The sequence below is a fragment of the Chiloscyllium punctatum genome, chromosome 44 (assembly GCF_047496795.1).
Source record: "Chiloscyllium punctatum isolate Juve2018m chromosome 44, sChiPun1.3, whole genome shotgun sequence".
Lineage (NCBI taxonomy): Eukaryota > Metazoa > Chordata > Chondrichthyes > Orectolobiformes > Hemiscylliidae > Chiloscyllium > Chiloscyllium punctatum.
In genome coordinates this window covers 60,657,097-60,684,551 of record NC_092782.1, presented here as the reverse complement: position 1 = coordinate 60,684,551, position 27,455 = coordinate 60,657,097, and the positions used below count along the sequence as shown (strand labels likewise).

The 27,455-nt window shown below is 42.1% G+C and overlaps 1 protein-coding gene across 1 annotated transcript; it reads left to right on the top strand.

The window, feature by feature from the left end:
* The first annotated feature begins 704 nt into the window (after positions 1 to 704).
* On the top strand, positions 705 to 27,455 carry phyh (phytanoyl-CoA 2-hydroxylase). Its single transcript, XM_072563043.1, has 9 exons — positions 705 to 843; positions 2,911 to 2,966; positions 7,971 to 8,081; positions 13,680 to 13,848; positions 15,684 to 15,765; positions 16,539 to 16,720; positions 18,987 to 19,136; positions 22,479 to 22,613; positions 25,104 to 27,455. The coding sequence occupies exons 1-9, from the start codon at positions 790 to 792 to the stop codon at positions 25,155 to 25,157; spliced, it is 993 nt and encodes a 330-aa protein (XP_072419144.1). The 5' UTR covers positions 705 to 789; the 3' UTR covers positions 25,158 to 27,455.

Below are 27,455 nucleotides of genomic sequence, written 5' to 3'. Positions count from 1 at the left end.
GAGGGGAGCTTAGTCTGAGACCACTAACTTTAGTAATCAGTCTCGAGCGATTAATAGTGTTGAAGGCTGAACTGTAGTCAATGTGTAGGATTCTTACATAGATGTTCTCGGTGTCAAGATGTTCGAGGGATGAGTGAAGGGCAAGTGATGGCATCTGACATGGATCAGTTGGTCCGATAGCCAAATTGGAGTGGGTGAAGAGTAGTGGGGAGGCTGGAGTTGATTAATGCCATGACCAGCCTTTCAAAGCACGTCAAGACCACCGAAGTTAGAGCGTGACAGGGATGGGATGGGTCTGGGTGGGGTGCTTTTCAGAAGGTCGGTATGGACTCGATGGGCCGAATGGCCTGCTTCCACACTGTAGGGATTTAGTGAAACTGTAGGTTATCTCATTTATATTTGCGGGAGTGCGCTATGTGCAAACTGAAATTTCAAAAAATATTTCATTAGCTGTAAAGTTACATCCCGACGTTGGAAATGAGGCCTTGGAAATACGAGTTTTTTGTTTAGAAAATTGTGAACGTCTCAGCGTGAATGTTACTGAAAGGGACTCAGAACTGTAGACTTTTTCAAGAAGCGCTGGGGACGGCTACTTGCATTTTGCATTAAACAGCGGTCTGCCAATAATTTGTAAATAAAGGGTTAAGGAGGCGTCTGTGTATTTGCATGTGTGTCAGAGAGACGGTAAGTGCGCAATTTCCGAGGGCGTCTCTCTCCCTCTGGGCTTAGAGTTCTGCCTTGACTGCTCTGAGACTTTGACATTTCTCTTTGGACATTGTAGAAGGAATAATGTCCGCGGCAGCTCGACTCAAAGTCCTCCAGCAACATCTAATCTCCGGAGTCGTATCCTTTTTAAACTCTCGGCACCCCGCTGGGGAAGAGATGAACCAAAATTCCTCTGTCTCTTTCCCCTGTCGTCCTTTCGGTTAGCTTTATGCTTAAATCTTAATGGGACCGGTCCTGAGACAAGGCCACTGGCGGAATCCCCGGTGGCCACACAAATGCAGAGGGAGCAGACTGGGTCAGGTGATATGTTGAGACTTCAAACGCATTCAGTTATTGTTTGAAGATCATTTTAAAGCGTTCAACCTTTCGAGATCTGAAAAAAAATAGGTTTGCAGTTAAAAGACATCGCAGTTGAGATGCACCGAAATAAATGGCCAAGTCTCCCCAACAATGAATAATCAAGTTTCATGTATAAAATCTTGTCAAAGTGCCTTAAACCCGGTAAACACTACTGAAGTACAAGCAAGGTGGAAATGTTTGCAACAGTTGTAATATAATCGTTTATTTTTTTAAAAATTGTCCATGGGATGTGGGGTAAGCCAACATTTATTATCCATATCTATTGCCCCAAGAGCTCAGAGTCAGCCCACACCTAGGCCTGACCTGGTAAGGAAGACAGATTTCCTTCCCAAAAGTGAACCAGATTGTAAACTGAAAACAACAAATGGGGAGGCAATGGCCTACTGGTATTATCGCTGGACTGTTAACCCAGATAAGGTTCTGGGGACCTGGGATTGAATCCCACCACAACAGATGGTGAAATTTGAATCCAATAAAAATCTGGAATTAAGAGTCTAATAGTGACTGGGAATCCATTGTCGATTGTTGGGAAGAGCCCATCTGGTTCACTAATGTTCTTTAGGGAAGGCAACTGTTTGTCTTACCTGCTCTGGGCTACATGTGACTCCAGACCCACAGCGATGAGGTTGTCACTTAACTGCCCTCTGGGTAATTAGAGATGGGGAATAAACACAGGCCTGGCCAGTGACACTCTCATCCTGTGAAGGAATAATGGCAAAATAAATGCTGGAGATCACAGCAGGTCAGGCAGCTGTGGAGAGAAAGCAAGCTAATGTTTTGTGTCCAGATGACTTTTCAACAGAGTGAACCAGATTGTGTCTTTTTGATAACTGTGGATAGTGATTACATGGTTATCATGAGGCTAGTTTTTATTTTATTATAGGTTTGTTAATTGAGCTGCAATTTCACCATCTGCTGTTTTGGGATTCAAACCTATGTCCCCCAAAGCATTGCCCTGGGGTTTTGGATTAGTATTCTAGGGACTCCGCCTCTATCCGATGAGTTTCTGTTCTTGTAATTTACTGAAGGTTAACTTGGCCTGGAGACTGGTGATCGCTCCCCTGCATTCCTTCAACAGCGTGTGGTGGATTTTTCCTTTGTGTCTACCTGACTGGGCCCAGGCAAGGCAACTCCTCTGAAAGGCAGGTCTTCCAGTAGTTCAGTCCTCCCTTGGTACTACATCAGAGTGTCAGTCCAAATCCTAAAGTGGGAGTTGAACCCACCACTCATAGAAGAGGGTGCTACAAACCAACTGGGTTAAGTGAACTTTGGTCAGTCTGTTCTCTTTGTTGGTGTTAATACGACCTTGCTGCCTGTAAGTTAGCTGCTGTGTTTTCTATGTTGCAACAGTTCAAAAGAACTTCTCAGCTTTGGGACACCCTTGAATCCTGAAACATTATGAATATTCATCTTTTCAAAGAGTTTGCACTGCAACTGTAGATCTGATTACACATCAGTTGGTTGCTTTTTCTTTGCTCCTGAGTTACCTGATCATTGATCCCACTGTGATTCAGCAAGCTTCCAAAAAGAATCTAATAACAGTGATTCAGTACAGGAGAATGTTGCTCACCAATTGGAGTCTGTGCTGGTGCTTTGAAGGCATTATCCAACGAGTACCACCACCTTTCCTCTGCTCCTTACCAGATTTTCACCTTCAATGCTCAAATTCCCTTTGGAAGGTTGCACCCTTACTGTCAGCGCATTCCAGATTATGACCTGCTGCATCAAAAATAAACTTACACCCAGAAATGGTCAAAATGTTGCACCCAATATGCAAGGTCCCATCATGAAAGCTGAAGTTACCTCCCTTTATCCAGCTTTCAGACAACTGGTCCCACCTCTGGAGAAACCATTCCACATGCACATCCTAGAAGGCTCTGGTAAGTACAGTAACGAACCAAGTCTTGTTGAATTAATAGTGGCATGTTAACAGTGCACAGTAGCAATTACAGGTGTTTGAGACATGCCCTAACTTGCTAATTTCCTCAATCTGCCAGTTATTTTTTTCCATCCCCTTGGCATTCACTTTTCACAAATCACTTACTCGAAGCCATTGTAGGAGCTCACCGGGTTTGCCAGATTTATTTGCTATCGAACACTCAGAATGCTTAGGGTCGTGGTGAGCTGCCTTCTTGAACTGCTACCATTTAGCATAGGTAGGCTCATGTTGACATTAGGGAGAGATTTCCAAGATGTTCATTTATTGACAGCGAGGGAAGGGCTTGAAGAGAAATTATCATGCACTGTTGTGGAATTACTGCCTTCTCCAGATTGGTGCCTCACGTAATGTAGATCTTAACTTTGCCAGTTTGATCTCGAAATTCAGATTGTAGTGTCTTAAAAAACATAGAAAATGTCAAAGAATTATGATTAAACATTGGTTTAGTCTTTTCTATTGGCTATTATTTTGGAATAGTAACTGCTAATGTTGCATTCTGCAAAACCTGCATGGGAGGTGAATGGGTGAATAGCTGTTTCTGAGCAATATGCTCTGTTTAGTGCACAATTTAACTAACTGTCGTTGAAGGACATTTGGTTTCAAAGACAGTTTCTTTTATTCAATTGTTGTATTTGTCCAGACACTATACTTATCACTTCTGTAATGGTGTTAATTCTCAGAATTTTCAACAAAAATAATATTTAATCTGGAATTAAGTGCTGGTCTTATAATTCGTGATCATTAAATTACCACAAAGTTATAGAGCTGTACAGCATGGAAACAGACTCTTCTGTCCAACTCATCCATGCTGACCAGACACCCTAAATTAATCTAGTCCCATTTGCCAGCACTTGGCCTAAATTCCTCTAAACCCTTCCTATTCATACATCCATCCAGATGCCTTTTAAATGCTGTAATCGTACCAGCCTCCACCACTTCCTCTGGCAGCTCATTCCATACACGCACCACTCTGTGTGTGAAAAAGTTGTCCCTTAGATCCCTTTTAGAAGTTTCCCCTCGAACCTTAAACCTTATAGATTTGGACTATTTCCTCCCCCCCCCCCCCCCCCTCCAAGAGGGAGAAGACCTTGGCTATTTACCCTATCTATGTCACTCACGAACATAGAACATACAACAGAACAGGCCCTTCAGCCCACGATGTTGTGCCGACCATTCATCCTCATGTGAGGTAAACCTAATGTTCGGACTGTCAAATTTCTGTGACCATGCGCATGTCCAGCTGTCTCTTAAATATCCCCAATGACTTCACTTCCACAACTGCTGCTGGCAACACATTCCATGCTCTCTCAACTCTCTGCGTAAAGAACCCGTCTCTGACATTCCCTCTATACTTTCCGCCAAACAGCTTAAAACTATGACCCCCTCAGGTTAACGGGTTCTGCCCTGGGAAAAAGATTCTGGCAATCAACTCTATCTATGCCTTTCATTATCTTGTACACCTCAATTAGGTCTCCTCTCTTCCTTCTTTATTCCAATGAAAAAAGTCCGAGCTCAGTCAACCTCTCTTTGTAAGATAAGCCCTCCATTCCAGGCAGCATCCTGGTCAACCTCCTCTGAACCCTCTCCAAAGCATCCACATCTGGGCGGCACGGTGGCGCAGTGGTTAGCACTGCTGCCTCACAGCGCCTGAGACTCGGGTTCAATTCCTGCCTCAGGCGACTGACTGTGTGGAGTTTGCACGTTCTCCCCGTGTCTGCGTGGGTTTCCTCCGGGTGCTCCGGTTTCCTCCCACAGTCCAAAAGATGTGCAGGCCAGGTGAATTGGCCATGCTAAATTGCCCATAGTGTTAGGTAAGGGGTAAATGTAGATGTAGGGGTATGGGTGGGTTACGCTTCGGCGGGGCGGTGTGGACTTGTTGGGCTGAAGGGCCTGTTTCCACAGTGTAAGTAATCTAATCTAATCTAATCTTTCCTATAATAGGGCGACCAGAACCGGACGCAGTATTCCAAGTGTGGTCTAACCAAAGTTTTATCGAGCTGCAACAAGATCTCACGGCTCTTAAACTCAATACCCCTGTTAATGAAAGCCAAAACACCATATGCTTTCTTAACAACCCTATCCACTTGGGTGGCCATTTTAAGGGATCTATGTACCTGCACACCAAGATCCCGCTGATCCTCCACACTGCCAAGAATCCTGTCCTTAATCCTATACTCAACTTGCAAGTTCGATGTTCCAAAATGCATCACCTCGCATTTATCCAGGTTGAACTCCATCTGCCACCTCTCAGCCCATCTCTGCATCCTGTCAATGTCATACTGCAGCCTACAACAGTCCTCTATACCGTCAACAACACCTCTAACCTTTGTGTCATCTGCAAACTTGCTAACCCATCCTTTAATCTCCTCATCCAAATCATTAATAAAAATTACAAAGAGTAGAGGCTCAAGAACAGAGCCCTGTGGAACACCACTCACCACTGACTTCCAGGCTGAATATTTTCCTTCCACTACCACTCGCTGTCTTCTGTCGACCAGCCAATTCTGTATCCAGACAGCTAAATTTCCCTGACCTTCTGATCGAGCCTACCATGAGGAACCTTATGAAGTGCCTTACTGAAGTCCATATACACAACATCCACCGCTCAACTCTCAACAACTTGTCTATAACATCCTCAAAAATTTTGTACCAGATTGTTAAAACTCTCCTAGAAACATAGGTGCAGGAGCAGGCCATTCAGCCCTTCAATCATGGCTGATCATGTAATCTCAGTATCCCATTCCTGCTTTCCCTCCATACCCCTTGATCTCTTTTGCCCAAGAGCCATGTCCAGCTCCCTCTTGAATATATCTAATGAACTAGTCCCAAGAGATTTCTATTGTAGAGAATTATATTAGTTCACAACATTCTGTGTGAAGAAATTCTTCCTCATCTCAGTCCTGAATGGCTGACCCCATTGTTTCCTGGTTCACAAAAGTTCTTTTAGGGAAAGAAATCTCATTTCCTGGCCCAGTTTGACCAGCAAGTGGTGCACAAAAAACATGGTTGATTTTTAAACTGTGCAATGAGATGGCCGAGCAAGTTATTTAGTTGTATTAAACCCCTGCAGAATATCCACTGTCCATGCACCATCTCAACAGCAGCTAGTCAAGATGGTGGCTCACCACCGGTTTGTCCTTCCTGATGAAGGGCTTTTTACCCGAAACAATGATTCTCCTGCTCCTCAGATGCTGCCTGACCTGCTGTGCTTTTCCAGCATCGCATTCTCGACCAGTTTGTCAAAGTCAATTAGAGATCAACAGTGAACTCCCAATGATGCTCACGTCCCAAAGCTTTTTTTTAATTGAAAGGCAAAAGATCCAGACATTTCAATATAGGAAAAGTCTGTTGACAGCTGCAATTTATTTTAGATCCTCAATCCACAATAAAGACCTGGTAATATTTATTTTATTCAATGATTAATCAATGTGATTTACAAAATGTCCTTGTGCTTTGATTTGTTTTTAATTGGGTTTTAGAGTCCCCCCTGCCTGCTCCTGGCCCATATCCCTCCAAACCTTTCCTATTCATGTACTTATCCAAATGTCTTTTAAATCCTGTAACTGTACCCACATCCACCACTTCTGTGGAAGTTTATTCCATACGTGAACCACACTCTGTAAAAAAAAATTTGCCCATTATGTCCTTCTTAAATCTCTCTCTTCTCACCTTAAAAATGTGCCCTTTCGTCTTGAAATCCCCCATCCTTGGGAAAAGGCAACTACCACTAACACTATCTATACCCCTCATTATTTTATAAACTTTGATAAGGTCGCCTCTCAACCTCCTACTGTCCAGTGAAAAAGTCCCAGTCTTTCTTTACAACTCAAACCTTCCATACCCAACAAGATCCAAGAAAAAAACATTTGATAAAAACGTCTGCTGCAGTTACAGAATTATGACGATGCCCAGAAGGAGGCCATTCAGCCCATTTGTGCCCACACCAACACTTTGTCAATATTTCGATTTGGTGCCAAATTCATATCTTTTCCTTGTAACCCTGCAGATTAGATAATTATTTAAACAGAAACAGTTCCCCGTTAATTGCCTCAGTTGAACCCACTTCTGTCATATTCTTAAACATTTCATTCTACACCCTGACTACTTGCTGTGTGAAGATGTTTTCATGTTTGCTTCTTTTGCAAACTGTTCTAAATCTGTGCTCTGTGACTCTTGATCCTTTATGACCAGGAGGAGTTTCTCCCTGTCCATAACGTGCAGGCCCCTCCTGATTTTGAAAACTTTGATCAAATCTCCTGTTAGCCTTCTCCTTGTCAGGCAAAATAGTCCCACCTCCTCCGAGCTGCCCTCAAAACTGAAGCAGTGCCCTCTGTTTTCTTATGTAATCTCAAGAAACTGGTGGAATGTTATCAGCCAATAAACGCATGTCATGTTTGTGACTGAGTTTTGACCTAATTGAGTATTGTAGAGGAAGAAGGTTGTTGAAAAGTTTTTCCAGGATTTGTCGAGCAACATAATGAGGGACTCTACTAACTGAGTGAATTGTGAGTGGGAGATATACCAGAGGTCCTGGCAACACATTGAATTAACATGCCAAGGTGTTGAACTGATTTTTTGGGAATGGAATTCCTGCTGTTGGTCAGCTTGCTGTTTAGTTCAACTTTTGTTAAAACCAAATTTATCAACAACAATAATTTCATCCATATTTTCTTGGTGGGAGTCCTGAAGGAAGGTGTGAATATCTCCTTTAACCTTCTAGGATTTTTAATTTTTATCCTCTTTGGGTCAAATGTCTTCTGCTGCTGCTGTTTAAGAACTCTTGTGCATGTGTTAAATTAGTTGGATCATGCCAGAGAATCTATGGGATAGTGTATTCTACATTAAGCTCTGGACACTAATGTAAAACATTTTTTGTGTTAACTTTGTGTTCCAAAACTACTTTGCGTTCAATTTTGTTATTTCACGTTGTCTTTTTTATACCTAGCTACACTTTGGAAAACAGAGTTCTGACCCCTGAGCAGAGACAGTTTTATGAGGAAAATGGATTCCTCCTTATTAAGAAGCTGGTTTCTAATGAGAATATTGAGCTGTACAGGTGAGCTGTTAAGTCTTGAGGAAAGAAAGCTTCCATTTATATTGTACTTTATCACATCCTAAAAACTTGCCAAAGCTTTTCACTTTCAATTCCCTCGGTATTATAACTGTGCTATGATCCAGTCAGACCTTGAATGAAACCTAGTCTTGATAGATCCTAAGTTTTATTTTTGCAGTTATTTACTGAAGTGGTTAGTCAGTGAACCTATGCTGCCAATGTTCTTTGACAAAAAAATACAAGTTTATTGCATAAAAGGAAATAACACATAAAGATAAAAATATATACACTTGAAAATTTAGAAAGATCTTAATATAAACAGCAAAGCACAAAATGTAAAATCAGAAGGAGGCCATTTGGCGCATTGAGTCTGCTCTGTCATTCAATGAAATCATGGCTGATCTGATAATCCTCAACTCTACTTTCCTGCTTTACCCCCTTAATCCTTGATACTTTTACTGATTAAAAACTTATCACAGTCTTAAATATACTTACCAATCTAAAGTCTGCAACCCTTATGGTAGGGAGGTCCATAGATTTACTTCCCTCTGAGAGAAAACAAAGTTTCAACCTTTTCCCAGCAATAACCTTTACAGATATTTAGTCATAGTACAGTGTCATTCCTATCTTAACTTGTTAACTTCTGACTTATCTGACTTTCCATTCTAACAGCCTTGACTTGTTTTCAGTCCTAATAGTTTCAAGAACCTCTACAAAAACGCTCGCAACTTGGAAACTTCACACACAAAAAGCATGCGTCCTTCTGCCTGTGTCAAAGTGTTATTCGGAACTGGAACATGATTCTGAACTGAATCCAAGTTAATGGTGGCTCTCAAAAGAAGTTTAACTTTGTCAACACTTCTTTAGTTAATGACACAGTTGTTGTCCTAGTCATTTAACTTAGATTGTGTGCCTTATTGGAAATTATGTCTTTAGTTCACTGTTCCAAATGACTTTCTGACCTCTGGGGATTAAAGAAATTACTTTCACAGAGCTGAAATTACACATCAATATTACCTCCACTTTAAAATCCAAATTCCCAATAACATCACAAATAGTAAGGAGTAAGGTAAATCCCATTAAAAATGAAAACAGGTTAAAAATTGAAGATGAACATTTTGAAATCATGTATCGCTGGACATCAGAGTGCATCTGGGAAGATGAATGAACAGTGAAATTCACAACTGTTCTTGGAGGAACTGTTTGGGTGAAGTTCACAGCTCAGAAGCAGTTAAATGTATTGTTTTTAAGTGGGACCTAAAGAAAGTCTGCAGTAGTAAGTAGAGTGGGTTCTTTCTTGATTATATGTTTTTGGCGATAAGTCTCTTGAATAAACTTAAAATATAAGCCATAACTATTAACTTAACCTGGGGCGGTGTTTAATAAGATGGTGTTATTTTCTGGGTCTGTAGATTGTGAAGGAGCAATAATGGCCTTTAGTACAGTGATATGTACTTCTTGTCAGATGTGGGCGTTTAAAGAGAGTTTAAGAGTTACTGCGGATTATATCTGCAATAAATGCTGTTGGTTGTGAATCTTATCAAATCGAATAGATCAGTTGGAGAGACACATAGAAGCAATGAGGAATTTGCAACAGCAACAGTATGTGATGGATGGCAGTTATAGGAAGGGGGTAAAGTCTCAGATACAGTTATGTAAATGGGTTAACTCCAGGAAAAGGTAAGAGAGGTAGGCAGCTAGTGCAGGAGTCTTTTGTGGCTATTCCTATTTCAAATGAGTATGCTGTTTTGGAAAATGTAGGGGTGATGGATTCTCAGGGGAACGTAGCACGAACAGCCAAGTTTTTGGTATTGAAACTGGCTCTAATGCAATGAGGGATACTTTGGGTTCCAAGAGATCAATTGTGTTAGGGGACTCTCTAATCTGAGGTACAGACAGACGTTTCTGTGGCCAGCAGACAAAAAGCAGAATGGTGTGTTGTTTCCCTGGTGCCATGATCAAGGATGTCTCAGAGAGGGTGCAGAATGTTCTCATGGGGGAGAGAGGCCAGCAAGAGTCATTGTCCACATTAGAACCAACAACATAGGAAGGGAAAAGAATGAGATTCTGAAGGAAGATTACAGAGAGTTAGGCAGGAATTTAATAAGGAGGTCCTCGAGAGTAGTAATATCTGGATTACTCCCGGTGCTGCGAGCAAGTGAGAGCAGGAATAGGAGGACAGAGCAGAAGGCTGAGGAGTTGGTGTATGGAAGAAGGATTCACATTTTTGGATCATTGGAATCTCTTTTGAGGTAGAAATGACCTGTACGAGAAGGACAGATTGCACCTGAATTGGATGCGGACTATTATACTGGCAGGGAGATTTGCTGGATCTGCTCGGGAAGATTTAAACTAGTAAGGTGGGGGGATGGGACTCAGTGAGGAAAGAGATCAATCTGAGACGGGTACAGTTGAGAACAGATGCGAGTCAAACAGTCAGGGCCGGCAGGGACAAGGTAGGACTAATAAATTAAACTGCATTTATTTCAATGTAAGGGGCCTAACGGGGAAGGCAGATGAACTCAGGGCATGGTTAGGAACATGGGACTGGGATATCATAGCAATTACAGAAACATGGCTCAGGGATGGGCAGGACTGGCAGCTTAATGTTCCAGGATACAAATGCTACAGGAAGGATAGAAAGGGAGGCAAGAGAGGAGAGGGAGTGGCGTTTTTAATAAGGGATAACATTTCAGCTGTGCTGAGGGAGAATAATCCCAGAAATACATCCAGGGAAGTTAGAAAGTGAGAAATAAGAAAAGGAAGATCACCTTATTGGGATTGTATTATAGACCCCCTAATAGTCAGAGGGAAATTGAGAAACAAACTTGTAAGGAGATCTCAGCTATCTGTAAGAATAATAGGGTGATCAAGGTAGGGGATTTTAACGTTCCGAACATAGACTGGGACTGTCATAGTGTTAAATGTTTAGATAGAGAGGAATTTGTTAAGTGTGTATGATAAAATTTTCTGATTCAGTATGTCTATGTACCTACTAGAGAAGGTGCAAAACTTGACCTACTCTTGGGAAATAAGGCAGGGCAGGTGACTGAGGTGTCAGTGGGGAGCACTTTAGGGCCAGCAACCATAATTCTATTAGATTTAAAATAGTGATGGAAAAGGATAGACCAGATCTAAAGGTTGAAGTTCCAAATTGGAGAAAGGCCAATTTTGATGGTACTAGGCAAGAACTTTTGAAAGCTGATTGGAGGCAGATGTTCGCAGGTAAAGGGACGGCTGGAAAATGGGAAGCCTTCAGAAATGAGATAACGAGAATCCAGACAAAGTATATTCCTGTCAGGGTGAAAGGGAAGGCTGGTAGGTATAGGGAATGCTGGATGACTAAAGAAATTGAGGGTTTGGTTAAGAAAAAGAAGGAAGCATATGTAAGATATAGACAGGACAGATCAAGTTAATCCTTAGAAGAGTATAAAGGAAGTAGGAGTATACTTAAGAGGGAAATCAGGAGGGCAGAAAGGGGGACATGAGATAGCTTTGGCAAATAGAATTAAGGAGAATCCAAAGGGTTTTTACAAATACATTAAGGACAAAAGGGAGAGAATAGGGCCCCTCAAAGATCAGCAAGGCGGCCTTTGTGTGGAGCCACAGAAAATGGGGGAGATACTAAATGAGTATTTTGCATCAGTATTTACTGTGGAAAAGGAAATGGAAGATAAAGACTGTAGGGAAATAAATGGTGACACCTTGCAAAATGTCCAGATTACAGAGGAGGAAGTGCTGGATGTCTTGAAACACATAAAGCTGGATGATCAGGTGTAGCTGAGAACTCTGTGGGAAGCTAGAGAATTGTTTCCTGGCCTCTCGCCGAGATATTTATATCAGCGATAGTCACAGGTGAGGTGCCGGAAGACTGGAAGTTAGCTAATGTGGTGCCACTGTTTAAGAAGAGTAGTAAGGACAAGCCAGGGAACTATAGACCAGTGAGCCTGACCTCGGTGGTGGGCAAGTTGTTGGAGAGAATCCTGAGGGACAGGATGTACATGTATTTGGAAAGACAAGGACTGATTAGGGATAGTAAACACGGCTTTGTGCATGGGAAATCATGTCTCACAAACTTGATTGAGTTTTTTGAAGAAGTAACAAAGAAGATTGATGAGGGCAGAGCAGTAGATGTGATCTATATGGACTTCAGAAAGACGTTCAACGATGTTCCCCGTGGGAGACTGGTTAGCAAGATTAGATCTCATGGAATATAGGGAGAACTAGCCATTTGGATACAGAACTGCCTCAAAGGTAGAAGACAGAGGGTGGTGGTGGAGGGTTGTTTTTCAGACTGGAGGCCTGTGACCATTGGAGTGCCACAAGGATCAGAGCTGGGTCTCTACTTTTTGTCATTTACATAAATGATTTGGATGCTAGCATAAGAGGTACAGTTAGTAAGTTTGCAGATGACACCAAAATTGGAGGTGTAGTGGACAGCGAAGAGGGTTACCTCAGATTACAACAGGATCTGGACCAGATGGGCCAATGGGCTGAGAAGTGGCAGATGGAATTTAATTCAGATAAATGCGAGGTTCTGCATTTTGGGAAAGCAAATCTTAGCAGGACTTATACACTTAATGGTAAGGTCCTAGGGAGTGTTGCTGAACAAAGAGATCTTGAAGTCCAGGTTCATAGCTCCTTGAAAGTGGAATCGCAGGCAGATAGGATAGTGAAAAAAGGCGTTTTGTATGCTTTCCTTTATTGAATACAGGAGTTGAGAGGTCATGTTGCGGCTGCACAGGACATTGGTTAGGCCACTGTTGGAATATTGCGTGCAATTCTGGTCTCCTTCCTATTGGAAAGATGTTGAACTAGAGTGCATAGATTTAGGGTGAGAGGGGAAAAGATATAAAAGGGACCTAACGGGCAACATTTTCACACAGAGGGTGGTACGTGTATGGAATGAGCTGCCAGAGGAAGTGGTGGAGGTTGATACAATTGCAACATTTAAAAGGCATTTGGATGGGTATATGAATAGGAAGGGTTTGGAGGGATACAGGCCGGGTGCTGGCAGGTGGGACTAGATTGGGTTGGGATAACTTGTTGGCATGGACGGGTTGGACCGAAGGGTCTGTTTCTATTCTGTACATCTCTATGACTCAATAACATTGATAGTAAAGGTACTGAATAATTATTTTTTCCAAATATTTAGATGGGCAGGCATCAGAAATTTTTCCTTTCTAGACGGAAGAGGCCTGAGAAAGTAGAAATAATGGCAAGCTTAGAAATGTTACAAAAACAAAACAGCTAAAACAAACTTTTGGATCAACAACTGAAATGATATTCAACCCAGATCAGTAAGCAAGAAATGTGAAGTAGTGACAGTAATAATAAAAGAGTCATCCGACAGGGGACAGGATCTGTTGAATAGGATCAAATCGCTGCGGAACTCGTAACTAGATGAAAGGATGACCACAGGCATATGTAACCATAAATCCATTTTTCTACCATTCCACTTAAAATGAAATAGATTTGTTTTTTTTTCAGGAGTAAACTGAAGACTAACAATAATAAACTACTAATTGTCAACATGCTGTATGAACTGAATGAATGTTAATTTTTACACTTTATAACAAAGATACACAATTTTCTTTTCAGAGAAGAGTTTGAGAGGATTTGCCGGAGGGAAGTTGAGGTTCCAGGACTCTCAATAATGAGGGATGTATCCATTTCTAAAATGGAATATGTTCCAGATCAACGAGCAATTTCTAAGATCCAAAGTTTTGAGAACAATGAAACTCTGTTTAAATACTGCTGCTTGCCAGAGGTGAGAGACCAGAATTGAAGACTGCATACAAAGGCTGTGTTTAATTCATATAAAGGAAGGGTACCTGAGGATAGAAATATGTCCAGCAGTTCTCAGGAATTCACTAGTTGAGAGTGTGGGGGAGCAGAATCAAGGCTTTCAGAAGTGCAGGTTGTACAACTGAATAGTTATTTGAAGAGCAAAAGATATGGCTAGGGGAATAGAAGGGCTTTTGTAGCACAGTGGTAGTGTCTGTACCTCTGACCAAGGAGGCCTGAGTTCAAGTCCCACCTGTCCAGAAGCAGGGCGGTGATGGCCTAGTGGTGCTATCTCTAAACTGTTAATCCTGAGACCTGGAGATGATGTTCTGGAGACCTGGGTTCGAATCCCCCATGGCAGATGGTAGAATTTGCAATCTCTTGAAATAAAATTGACATTGAGAGCCCAGTGATGACCATGAATCCATTGTCAATTGTCAGTAAAACCTATCTGGTTGACTAATGTCATTTAGGGGTGGAAACTGCCATCCTTACCTGGTCTGGGCTACGTGTGATTACAGACCCACAGCAATGGGTCTGACTCTTAACTGCCCCCTGGGTAATTAGGGACAGCAATAAATGCTGACCTGGCCAGAGACACCCACATCCTGTGAATGATATTTTTTAAAAATAACATTTGGATAAATGCAAGATAATTCATTTTGGTAAAACTCACAAGGGCTGGATTTATACAGTTAATGGTAGGGACCTGGATAATGTAGTAAAGCAGAGAGACCTAGGAGTTCAGGTACATAATTCTTCGAAATTTGTGTCATGGGTAGACAGGGTGGTTAAGAAGGTATTTAGCACGCTTGTCTTCATTGTTCAGGTCTTTGAATATAGGAGTTGGGATGTGATGTTAAGGTTGTGTTGGTGAGGCATTGTCTAGAATACTGTGTGTAGCTCTGGTCATCCTGCTGTAGAAGGGATATAGAAGGGATATTATTAAATTGAAGAGAATTCAGAAAAGATTTATTAGGATGTTGCCGCAAATTGAATGTTCAAGTTACGATAGGCTGGGACTTCTTTCACTGGAGCTTAGGAGATAGAGGATAGACCTTCTAGGGATTTAGAGAGGCGTGGATAAGGTGAATAATAAGAGTCTTTTCCTAGAGGTGGGCAAGTTCAAAACTGGGGGCTGCATTTCTAAATTGAGAACGTTTTAAAAGGATGTGAGGGGCAATTATTTTACACAGAGTGGGTTCGTGTTTGGAATGAACTGCCAGAGGAAGTGGTAGATATGGGTACAGTCACAATGTTTAAAAGACATTTGGATAATAGGAAAGGTTTGGAGTGATATGGGCCAAGCGCAGGCAGATGGGACTGGTTTAGTTTGGGAACATGGTTGGCTTGGAGTAGTTGGACCGAAGGGTCTGTTTCTATGCAGAATGACTCCAAGATCAATCTCTGAACAGTTTGATTAGGAAACTATCTTTGAGTATAAGTAGGGATTGTTGTGTTGCTCTTGCAGAGAGCCAGGACAGACACGACGGGCCAAATGGCCTCCTGTGTTGTACCAGTTCAGTGTTGCTTATCAGAAACATTGTAGAGTTTCATTAATAATGTGAAACATTTAAATGACATTCATACTGGAGTATCTATGACTCCATCAGTCAGTCTCTTAGCTGAGTGGTAAATCCTCAGCAGATTCAGCATCTTCTTTTTCACGATAAAGTTTCTTTGCTTTCAAGTGGTTTGTTGAATTCTTGAAATTATTGACCGAATCGCTAGCAGTCAATTCATTGTCAAAGAGAAGTCATTTCTGATGTTTCTTTTCAGATGCCATTCCTCTCAAATAGATTTGGTTCTGCTTTTTAGATCTTGAAATATGTGGAGTGCTTTACAGGCCCCAACATTATGGCGATGCACACCATGCTGATCAACAAGCCCCCCGATATGGGTAAGGGAAATAAAGGTTCACTGAATACATATTTAAAAGGCTCCTCAGATAGCACCTTCCAAACCCACAAGCACTTCAATCCAGAAAGACAAAGGCAGCAAGTACTTGGGAACACCAGTCACTGCAAATTTCCCTCCAAGCCACTCACCATAAAAATTATATCACTGTTCCTTCACTGTCACTGGATCAGAAATCCTGGAATTCCCTCCCTTACTGTGGGTGTCCCTGGGTGGGACTAGCATATAGTTCCCAGCAGCACCATCTCACGGGCAACTAGGAATGGACAATATCAGCCAGCAATGCCCACCTGTAATGAGTGAAGTTTTTAAAAATCAACGCAGTGACTGATTGTAGCAGTTTGGAAAGACAGTCGGTTTTCTAACGTCTGTAATTAATGTGTTCTTACATTGCCATGTGCAGAGAAGTTTCCAGCTGCTAATGTTTGAGGCATTGAACCAATTAATTCTTCAACATTAATGCTGTTCCCTCTGCCTGTAGAGTTATTTTCAGTTTTCTGATAACAGCTGCAAGTCATTTGCTTCATTATATTACAGTGAGCTTTAACTTGTGAAGTAGTTATTAAGGTGGAGTGTTCTGTTTGTTTTTCCTTTCCCTCATGCATGGCAGACCTTGGTGGTAATGTGAAGTTTGGTAGCTCAAGATATATTCTGGGATTCACCGAAACTGTATTAATATCTCAGTAAGAGCAGAAGAGAGATGATAAAAGTTTGTTGAAATTGGGGAAGTGATCACCATTCATTTTGCGTTTCCAGGAACAAAGACATCTCGTCATCCCATGCACCAGGATTTGCATTACTTCCCATTTCGGCCTGCGGATCAGATAGTGTGTGCCTGGACGGCCATGGAGAGAGTGGACCGCAACAATGGATGCCTTGTTGTACTGCCAGGGACTCACAAGGGCAGACTGAAACGACATGACTACCCAGAGTGGAAGGTATGTACTTGGCCACCGTGCCACCTGTGTGCAAAACAACAAATAACATAAAGAATAACCACCATTGCAAACACACGATGTGAAGATAATCACTCTGGGTAGGAAATGGGAGGGAGGTGGTACATAGTCATGGGATTGGGGTGAGCCCTCAAGCCTGCTGCACCATTTAATAATGCTGATGCTGATCGAGTCATGGTCTTAGCTCCAATCTCCTGTCTGCCCCTTCCCCTGCACGATTCTCGACTCCCTTATCTATTGAAAAGCTATCTAACTCAGTCTTGAATAAAACTTAAAAGACGCAGCCTGCAGTTCCTTCCTGGGAAGAGAGTTCCACACACTATCAACTGAGTTTAGAAGATTAAGGGGAGATCTAATAGAGACGTACAAAATAATACATGGCTTTGAAAAGGTGGATGCTAGAAAATTGTTTCTGTTAGGCGAGGAGACTAGGACCCGTGGACACAGCCTTAGAATTAGAGGGGGTCATTTCAGAACGGAAATGCGGAGACATTTCTTCAGCCAGAGAGTGGTGGGCCTGTGGAATTCATTGCCACGGAGTGCAGTGGAAGCCGGGACGCTAAATGTCTTCAAGGCCGAGATTGATAGGTTCTTGTTGTCTAGAGGAATTAAGGGCTACGGGGAGAATGCTGGCAAGTGGAGCTGAAATGCGCATCAGCCATGATTGAATGGCGGAGTGGACTCGATGGGCCGAATGGCCTTACTTCCACTCCTATGTCTTATGGTCTTATGTGTGACAGAAAAAGAATAGGTCCTGATTTCTGCTTTAAAAGAGGGGACCTTAAATCTTAAATGACCTCCCTCAGTTTCTCCCCACAAGAGGAAAATAACTGCAGATGAGGAAATTCATAGAGAGGAGTGCGGAAGACGAGTGAAATAACCTGACCATAATATTTTTGCGAGCAAAGCACTGCAGTAATGAGGTGGACGATTATAAGACCAGAGGAGCAGAAATTAGACTATTCAGCCCATCGAGTCTGCTTCACCATTTGATCATGGCTGATAGGTTTCTCAACCCAGTTTTCCTGCTTTCTGCTGTAATCTTTGGTCCCCTTCGCAATCAAGAACTTATCCATCTCTGTCTTAAATGTACTCAATGAATCAATGGTCATGGTAACTATTAAAACACAGTTCCATTGTTGCACAATGAAAGCATATGTATGCTAAGCAAACCATTAGATTTGATTAGAAATTGTTTTTCTGATTTTGCTTTCATTAATCTTTATTTTATTTTTTAATGTGAGACTTGTTTTGGTTGTTGTGACAGGAGAGCTAAACTAAACCTGTAGGTGACCAATGCTAACACCATGTTATATTGAGCAACTTGGATCTTGATCACCATCAGGAAGATTCGCTCCAACCATCCTTTGCAGTTGAGGATCTACAGGGGCGCCTTGGATTAGTGTGGTGCAGGAAATCCATTTCTGATGAGAGGTGGTTCTGGTCGAAGCAAGATGTAGTTTATTGCAACATAGTAACTATGGACTCAGAATGAACCGACTAAATGTTGACCTCACTTTTCAGTTTGGAGCAAGAATTAAGAATGTTTCTGCAACTGTCAAAAACATAATGACTGTCTCTCTCAGTTGCAGCATCTCTAGTTTTCAACAAAAAAGCTTCTTTTTATTTTTATTTCTTCGCAGGATATGGGCGTCCCTGGCTGGGCAGGTATTTACTAATTACCCTTGAGAATGAGGTAATTAGTGAGCAGCATCCCATGGAGAGGGAAATAGTGTTAACGTTTTGAATCCAGACTGACACTTTTTCAGAATGCCAATGTTTTTTTCCAGCATTTTGTTGTTTGAGTTAGCTCTGGTGCTCTGGCCAATATTTATTCCTCAGTTAGTGTGGGAAAAAATAAATTACCCAGCCGTTATCCCATTGCTGAATGTCGGAACTTCCTGTGCCCATATTGGCAGCCTCATTTTGTTTTCTATACATTGGATGTGGATGTCACTGGCTGGGCCCAGCATTTATTGCCTGCCCGTAGTTGCCCTTAAGAAGGTGGTGGTGAGCTGCCCTCATGAACCACTGCAGTCCATGTGTTGTGGGTAGACCCAGAATTCCATTAGGGAGGGAGTTCCAGTATTTTGACTCACCAACAATGAAGGAACAGTGATATATTTCCAAATAGCTTCTAATTTAATTTTAAGCACCCAGATTTGTGGTTCTTAATTTTAACTGAAGATAATTGATTTTTGTTAACCATAATAGTAATGTGTTGTTTCTCCATCTACTGTAAATTCAGGATGGTGTCAATAAGATGTATCATGGCGTGCGTGATTATGACCCCAGTCATCCCAGGATTCACCTCGTGATGGAGAAGGGTGACACCGTATTCTTCCATCCTCTGCTCATTCACGGATCAGGAACAAATCGGACTCAGGGCTTCCGGAAGGTACAGGGTCATTTGTAAGGAGGGGTGAAAGGTCAGACCTGAGACGCACTTAAATGCAGTAGATCTGAAGAGGATCCATCATCTTATGGTGCAAAACCAACTAACCCCACAAACTCAACCTGGAACCTCATAATTCTGGTACAAGAATTTATTGCCAATCCCTAGCTGCCTTCTTGAACTGCTACAGTCCATGTACTGTGAGTAGACCCACAAGGTTGATTCTAGAGTTGAGAAATTTGCTTATGAGGAAAAATTGTGTAGACGGGGACTATACTCATTGGAAGTTAGAAGAATGAGGGGAGATCTTAAAGAAAAATATAAAATTATGAAGGGGATAGATAAGATAGAAGCAGGGAAGTTGTTTCCACTGGGTGGTGAAACAAGAACTAGGGGCATTGCCTCAAAATAAGGGGGAGCAGATTCTGGACTGAGCTGAGGAAGAACTTCTTCACCCAAAGGGTTGTGAATCTGTGGAATTCCCTGCCCAGTGAAGGTGTTGAAGCAACCTCGTTAAATGTTTTAAAGGCAAAGATAGATTTTTGAACAGTCAAGGAATTAAGGGTTATGGTGAGAGGGTGGGTAAGTGGAGCTGAGTCCACAAAAAGATCAGCCATGATGGTATTGAATGGCGGAGAAGGCTCGATGGGCCGGATGGCCTACTCCTGCTCTTATGTTCTTGCTGATCTATATACAGACTGCCTCAACACAGAGATCATCCTGTCAGAAGGTGCACAGAACTGATATGTCCACCATTCTGAGTTAGTGCTTTGCAAGTCAAAAGCCTTCAGTGTAATATTCAGGTACAGCAGTATACAGAGGTTAATTTCGTTCTGTTTAGTGTTTTTTATTTGTGTTATGGTAATATCAGTCACAGGTTCCATCTATTATTCTATGAAAACTGGAGAATATTTTTCACTGTCCTTCTGTGTTTGTATTTCCCCAACTAAAAGGAGGATAAAAGATTAATTGGAATGTTATGGTGTACCTCCTTGTAGCTAGAATCCAATGTGTAAGCAAGGTGCCCACTTGTCTTTTTATTTAAAGACAAGGAGTGGACAGTGATGCAGGAAGTATGGATGGAGATGCTGGAAATATAATTTCCTGTCTGGTTTCAAGAAGGCAACTGAATCTCAATAAATGCCTTGTTACAACCAGGTGAGGAGGGCTGAATCAACACTGCTCTTTGTAACTGGCTTGGTTCGCCTCAACAAAGATTAGTTAGCAAGCTGCTATATCACGCCTCAGTTATAGCATTGTAAAGGTCCCAGAGGAGGATAGGGGCTGCTGTTCTATTTGAGAGAGACAGACAGATGGTGATGAGTTTAACCTGAGGGTCACCATCCCTCAGGCGAAGAGGATAGATTGAGATGGGGAGTCATTCATGGTAACCTCAGCCAGAGACGGAATTGAAACCAGGCAGTTGGTATCCCTCTGCATTACAAACCAGCTGTCCAGCCAACTGAGCATCAAAGTTAAGGTGCCAGTTAAGCGAAAGAAGGCGAACTTTATTACTCACTAACTCCAAGGTAAACAATAAAGCATGACATTCCACATGCGCGCGCGCACACACAATAAAGTATAAAGATAATAAAAGGGGAGATTATTAGGTATAGGCAATTTTAAAAAGTCCTTTGACAGCTTACAGTGGTAGGTTTAACCTGAGACCACAATTATTTAATTAATGATTTGTAACTTTAGCAGTCCCAAAATTTCATGTATCAATTTGAGTTCTTGCTGAATGGATTTATCTCCAGGCATTGCCTTTTTGAGCGGCTGAGAGAAACTATAAGAAACATTAGTGAGGTTTAAACAATCCTTGGATAAGCACATAGATGATAATGGGATACTGTAGGGAGATGGGCTTAGATTAGTTCACAGGTCGGCACAACATTGAGGGCCAAAGGGCCTGTTCTGTGCTGTATTGTTCTATGTTCTAAACAAAAGAGAAGGCAAGCCTTCCATTTCTGCAGCTATAAATCCATTTTCTCTCTCCCCATCTCCTCCTAAACGGCAGCTACTTGAGATGCAGTTCACTTGTGTATTCTTGGGTCTGGCATTTTTTTCCAAGTCGGATAAAGTGTAGGCAACTTTCATCCCAGTATGTGAAACCATAGGAAAGGTTTTAATCAAACAGGAGATACAGATTTGAGTGACTGGTTACATTCATTTTGATGGCACTTCGTTTTCAGTTCAAACTGATTTTCTTTTTATTACTAATGTTTTCACTATCTTTACTCAAATAGTTGCAAACTTGCATTTGATTCCTTTTTTTTTAAACCAACATCACGTAACTTCCAGCATAATGTCTTGGTGATAATGAGCATTGACATTAAAAGTCAGATTTTGGATAGATGTCAGGGCACAGTTTATCTCCCAGAGAATATTAAACTGCTGGAACAAGTTGGCATTTTGTGCAGTGGCTCCCGAATAAAGTCACACAAGAGCAGGGCCTGTTTCTGAGTGCAAGAGGTCAACCCTTACAATTTTTTTTCCTCCGTACTATTTTAAGTGATATGGGCATTGCTCATTGGGACAGTGTTATTGCCCATCTCTAATTGTCCAGAGGGCAGTTAAGAGTCACCACCAGATTTCCTTCCCGAAAGGACAAATGGGCCTTTTATGTCAATTGATGTTAGTTTCATGATCACCATTACTGGGACTACTTCTACAATCACTGCTTTCTTTTCTAGTCATTGCATTTAGAGCCACGAGCTGTTGTGGGGAGATGTAAACACGTCCCAGATTATTCACCCAATGCTGTAACTACGATGCCATCATGGCAGGGGATTCCAAACCAGGGAGATGAGCTAGATTTTATGGTTAGGAGAGGAATATCTCTGCAGATTCCCCCCATATTGGCCCTGCAGGGGCTTCCAATTTCTTTCAACTTTCACGGGAGATCTCACAATTTCAAATGAGGTGAGTTATCGAGTCATAGAGATTGTCTAACACAGAAACAGACCCTTCAGTCCAACTCATCTGTGCTGCCCAGATATCCTAACCTAATCTAGTCCCATTTGCCAATGCTTGGCCCATATCCCTCTAAACCATTCCTTTTCATATATCCATCCAGATGCCTTTTAAATGTTATAATTTACCAGCCTCTAGCTTCCGCTGGCAGCTCATTCCAAACACGTACCACCCTCTGCATGAGAAAGTTGTCCCTTAGGTCCCTTTTATATTGTTCTCCTCTCACCCTGAACTTATGCCATCTAGTTCTGGGCTTGCTGTCCACAAATGAGGAAACGTTTTCTCAAATGAGGAAAATCAGAGGATCTTCGTCTGTCCACACCTTCATTTACTTCTGTGTTTGCATTCTGATTTGCTTTTTTCCCTTATTAGGCAATCTCGTGCCACTTTGCAAGTTCTGACTGTTACTACATTGATGTAAAGGGTACCACCCAGGAGAATATTGAGCAAGAGGTACTTGGGGTAGGCCGAAGGAAATACAATATTGATGAAGATGTAACTTTGGCGGTAGGTTTTCTTAAAAATAAAGTACATTTTGTCAAACTGACATACGGTTTTATAAGAAAAGAGGTTGCTACAAATTTTAGATTCTTTATTATTTTTATGCTGTTTACTTTCTTCTGTAAATGGATTGTGGCAGCTACAGCTTTGAGCATCAGTATTTGAAGCTTTCTGTGGGACATCGTCTGCAAATATTTATACTATCCTAAAGACCTGGCATTCACGTAAGGAATCCATCCCTGCAGCTACGTAAAGGCAATTGTTGTTATCGTTGCTATGTATCAGTACACTCTGTCCTTAAACCAACATTGCGAGCAAGTCAACAAACTCTGTGACAATGTTAAATGTCCTGACTTGCACCTCACAGAACAAGATTCCAAAATGATGGTGTCACACTCGCCAATGGATATGACACTATCGACTGTCACATTTACAAAAGAGAATCGACATCCTTTTTACCAATCAAACTTAAGATCTCTAAAGGCAAAACACAATTTACTGCATTTCTCTGATGTTAGCTGTCAGAATCACAGCCTCACAGTGCAGCAGAAGGCCATTCAGCCCGTCTCCAAGTGACCATCATTCCCTCATGCCAATCTCCTGCAATTTTCCCACACCGTTACACATTATTTTTATCAAGTTAAAAATAGAATCTCCTCTTGAATGCCTCAGTTGAACCGGCCACATTTCCAGGCAGTGCTTTCATACCCAAACCACGCTCTGTGTGAACGTGGTTTTCACCTGCCACCTTTGCTCCTTTTGAAATCTATGCCCCTCTTGTTCTTGTACCTTTTACACACACGGCCAGTTTCTTCCAATCTCCAGCCTGCTGATGATTTTAACTGCTGGAGAATGCTGCTGAATTTGTGGAATTCCAGAATTGTAGCTCCAAGATAACAAGAAGTAGACACAGGAGAAGGCCAAAGAGGTAAAAACAATGACCGCAGATGCAGGAAACCAGATTCTGGATTAGTGGTGCTGGAAGAGCACAGCAGTTCAGGCAGCATCCAAGTAGCTTTGAAATCGACGTTTCGGGCAAAAGACCTTCATCAGGAATAAAGGCAGTGAGCCTGAAGCTCACTGCCTTTATTCCTGATGAAGGGCTTTTGCCCGAAACGTCGATTTCGAAGCTACTTGGATGCTGCCTGAACTGCTGTGTTCTTCCAGCACCACTAATCCAGAAACAGGAGAAGGCCATTCAGCCCATTGAGGCTGCCCCTCCATCCAGTAACGTCACAGCTGATCTGGTCCAGTCTTGAATGCCCTGTGTTTGCACTCCCATAACCCACAACTCCCTTGTCAATCAAAGATTGTTCAACTTAGCCACGAATAAAGTCATACAGCACAGAAATGTACCCTTATGTCCAACCTGTCCACGCCAACCATGTTCCCAAACTAAACTGGTCGCACCTGCCCGTGTTTGGCCAATATCCCTCGAAACCTTTCCTATTCATGTACTTATCCAGACATTCTTTGGAATGTTGTAACTGTGTCCACATCCACCACTTGCTCTGGAAGTTCATTACCATAGACAAAGCACCCTCTGGGTTGAAAAAAAAGTTGTGCCTCATGTCCTTTCTAAATCTTTCTCCTCTCACCTTACAATTATACCCCCTCGTTTTGACTTCCCCCACCTTAGGGAAAAGACCTTTTGCTATTCATCTTACCTACACCCCTCTGCAGGGTCACTGCTCAATCTCCTACACTTCAGTGAAAAAAGCCCAGATCTATCAGCCTCCCCTTCGAATTCAAACCTTCCATTCCCGACGAGACCCTGGTAAGTCTTTTCTGAACCCTGTCCAGATTAAAGCAAAGTGACCAGAACTCATCTCCAGTAAGAAAATTCTGAAGACTAACAACCCTCTGAGAAAAGAAGTTTCTCCTTCTCTCCATCTTAAATGGGAATCCCTCTCCATCAGATAAGGGGCAGCAAAGATCAAAGGGATTACCGGAAAGTAGTAATTCCATAAGCTTCAAGGAGAGGGAAGGAAACGTTCAAAATTACAATGAAGAATGCATTTGCAATACTTTTAAAACTCTGTCTCATCCCTTTTTAAAGTAAGTGTACAAAGAGGGCAGCACAGTGGCTCAGTGGTTAGCACTGCTGCCTCACCGCGCCAGGGACCTGGGTTCGATTCCAGCCTCAGGCGACTGTCTGTGTGGAGTTTGCACGTTCACCCTGTGTCTGCGTGGGTTTCCTCCGGGTGCTCTGGTTTCCTCCCACAATCCAAAGATGCGCAGGTTAGTTGTATTGCCCACGCTAAATTGCCCGTAGTGTTAGGTGCATTATTCAGGGGTAAATGTAGGGAAATGAGCCTGGGTAGGTTACTCTTCGGAGGGTCAGAGTGAACTTGTTGGGCCCAAGGACCTGTTTCCACACTGCAGGGAATCTAAAATCATTACATAGCAGCTACGATAATCACAAGTCACCAAGCTCTTGTGGAATCTGATCCGAAGGCATTCAGTGCTAATACCTCTGTGGTTTCATCTTTCTAGGACGTTTGGACCATCAAAGGACGTCTTGTACAAGGAGAGAGAACTAACCTATAGATTAATCACTGGGATCTGGCTCTGAGTAATTGTCAGAGGGTGCTGTCTGATTACATCAAACGTTCCTTATGTCATCTGTCACATTTATGATTGTCGATAATCTCACCATCCTCAGTTTAATTTTATAGACTTCAGAATGACCTTTGCCAGCTTATGTGCTATCTGTGTTAACCCTTCATGTGACATTAGTTATAAGGAAGGCAGCGTTGTGGGCGGCACGGTGGCACAGTGGTTAGCACTGCTGCCTCACAGTGCTAGAGACCCGGGTTCAATTCCCGCCTCAGGCGACTAACTGTGTGGAGTTTACACATTTGCCCCGTGTCTGCGTGGGTTTCCTCCGGGTGCTCCGGTTTCCTCCCACAATCCAAAGATGTGCAGGTCAGGTGAATTGGCCATGCTAAATTACCTGTAGTGTTAGGTAGGGGTAGATGTAGGGGTATGGGTGGGTTGCGCTTCGGCAGGGCGGTGTGGACTTGTTGGGCCGAAGGGCCTGTTTCCACACTAAGTAATCTAATCTAAAAACTCAAAGAATGTTTTGTAGTTTAGCTGTCTGTGATTCACCGAGGCATGCTGACTGTCCTGACTGCACTAATGTTGGTTGATATTAATTTTATTACGTTTCAAATTCTCTATCTGTTAATTAATATTGCTGAGTGATATAAAATTAAATTTATTTAAGACAGAAGGCCTGTTAGTGTATTGATTAGTCAGTTTGCAAAAGGCCACATATAAATACTTTTAAATCAAAGATTTTGACCAGTGTTGGGGTTGGCCATGGCTGAAGGTGACATAAAAATGGCTGCCGTGAGTTTTAGTTGACGTACGATGGCAGAGCAAATTTTAAGCTGAAGCAGTGACTTATTTTGTGTTAAAAGTAAACCATAAATTAGGACAATTGTAGCTTTGTAGGCAGAATATATCCAAGGTAACAATAGCACACAAAAGGTGTTACATTCAAGCAGCTGAATAAGGACACACTTGAGTATGCTGATAGCTGAATTCCACATCTCGCTGATTTAAAGTCTGAAATCCATCAGAAATACGTTTAATTTAGTTAAGATTCTCAGATAATCATAGATTTTGAATATACATACATAATTTCCTTTAAAAAATCACAGTAACCATTAAAGAGATTTCACAGGTCTGCTCTGAGCATACAGCCCTAGACAGCAAGTAAGGGTCTTCAGACTGCTGGCCAGGAGGATTGAATTACAGGTTCAGAATTCATCACTATAGGAATGTAGTTGAATACAATGCATTGTGAAAGCTCCAAGATTAGAGATAAGGGGGTCCAGGAAACACCGTGAGATCGTGGAGGACAAAGGATTGTCAATAGGGCTGCCCATCACTGACCGTGCACTCACATGATTAACCTGATTGGATGTGTATGTGATCAGTTAGTAGTACGATTGGTTTGTAATAGCGAAAGTCAAGCTGAACACAAATGTATAAAGTTTATGTCGTTCCTTTGTCCAGTGAAGAAGCTTCTGAACCCCCAGAGGTTTCTTCCCATCAGTGTAACTTCAGAAACACTTGGATGCTGGAAATGGCCTCTGGGTGTTGTGATTTATTTAATTATTCTGCTTCAACAACCAGATTACCAGCAACGCCCCATGACTCCTCATCATGATAGAGAGAAGTGGGGTTCCATCATTACTCAGTTACATGATCTCTTCCTGTGTATTAATATAAGCAATTCAACCAGCCTCAACACACAATTAACTATCATGTGAACGTCACTGGTTAATCGGTCCCTTCTGTTGTTAACCTTTATCAGTGACGGTATGTTCATATGACGTATATTAGGAGCTGTGAGACTCCAGTCTGAGTGTTCAGCAGAAATGTTTTACTCTTCAGAGACCTTGGTTGCAGGATTGCTCCTGACACATGCGCAGACACACACACACTCGCTTTTGAAATGTTTCACTATACCCTCAGTGCTGAGAATTGACACGGCTAACAGCATTTGATGTACCTTTCTTTAATATGCTGTTTGTAGATCGTCTTTAAAATGTTGCCTGCTTGAAAGGTTAAAGAGGAATAAGACCATTCTACCACACCAGGCTCTCTCTTTTGGAGCTGCTTCATTATATCCTGGTTTGTGATTGGCCAATGAGGTTAGGATAAAGGGGTACAGCATCAGTCCTGTAAATGTATGCCCTTTGCACGACTCAGTTCCATAGAACTTGCAATGTTCTGCTTTTCAAACCAATATCTATCACTTAACGGTGGTCCACTTCCACAATAACCTTTCTTCATTCATTCACAGGATATGAGGATCACTGGCGATGTTAGCAT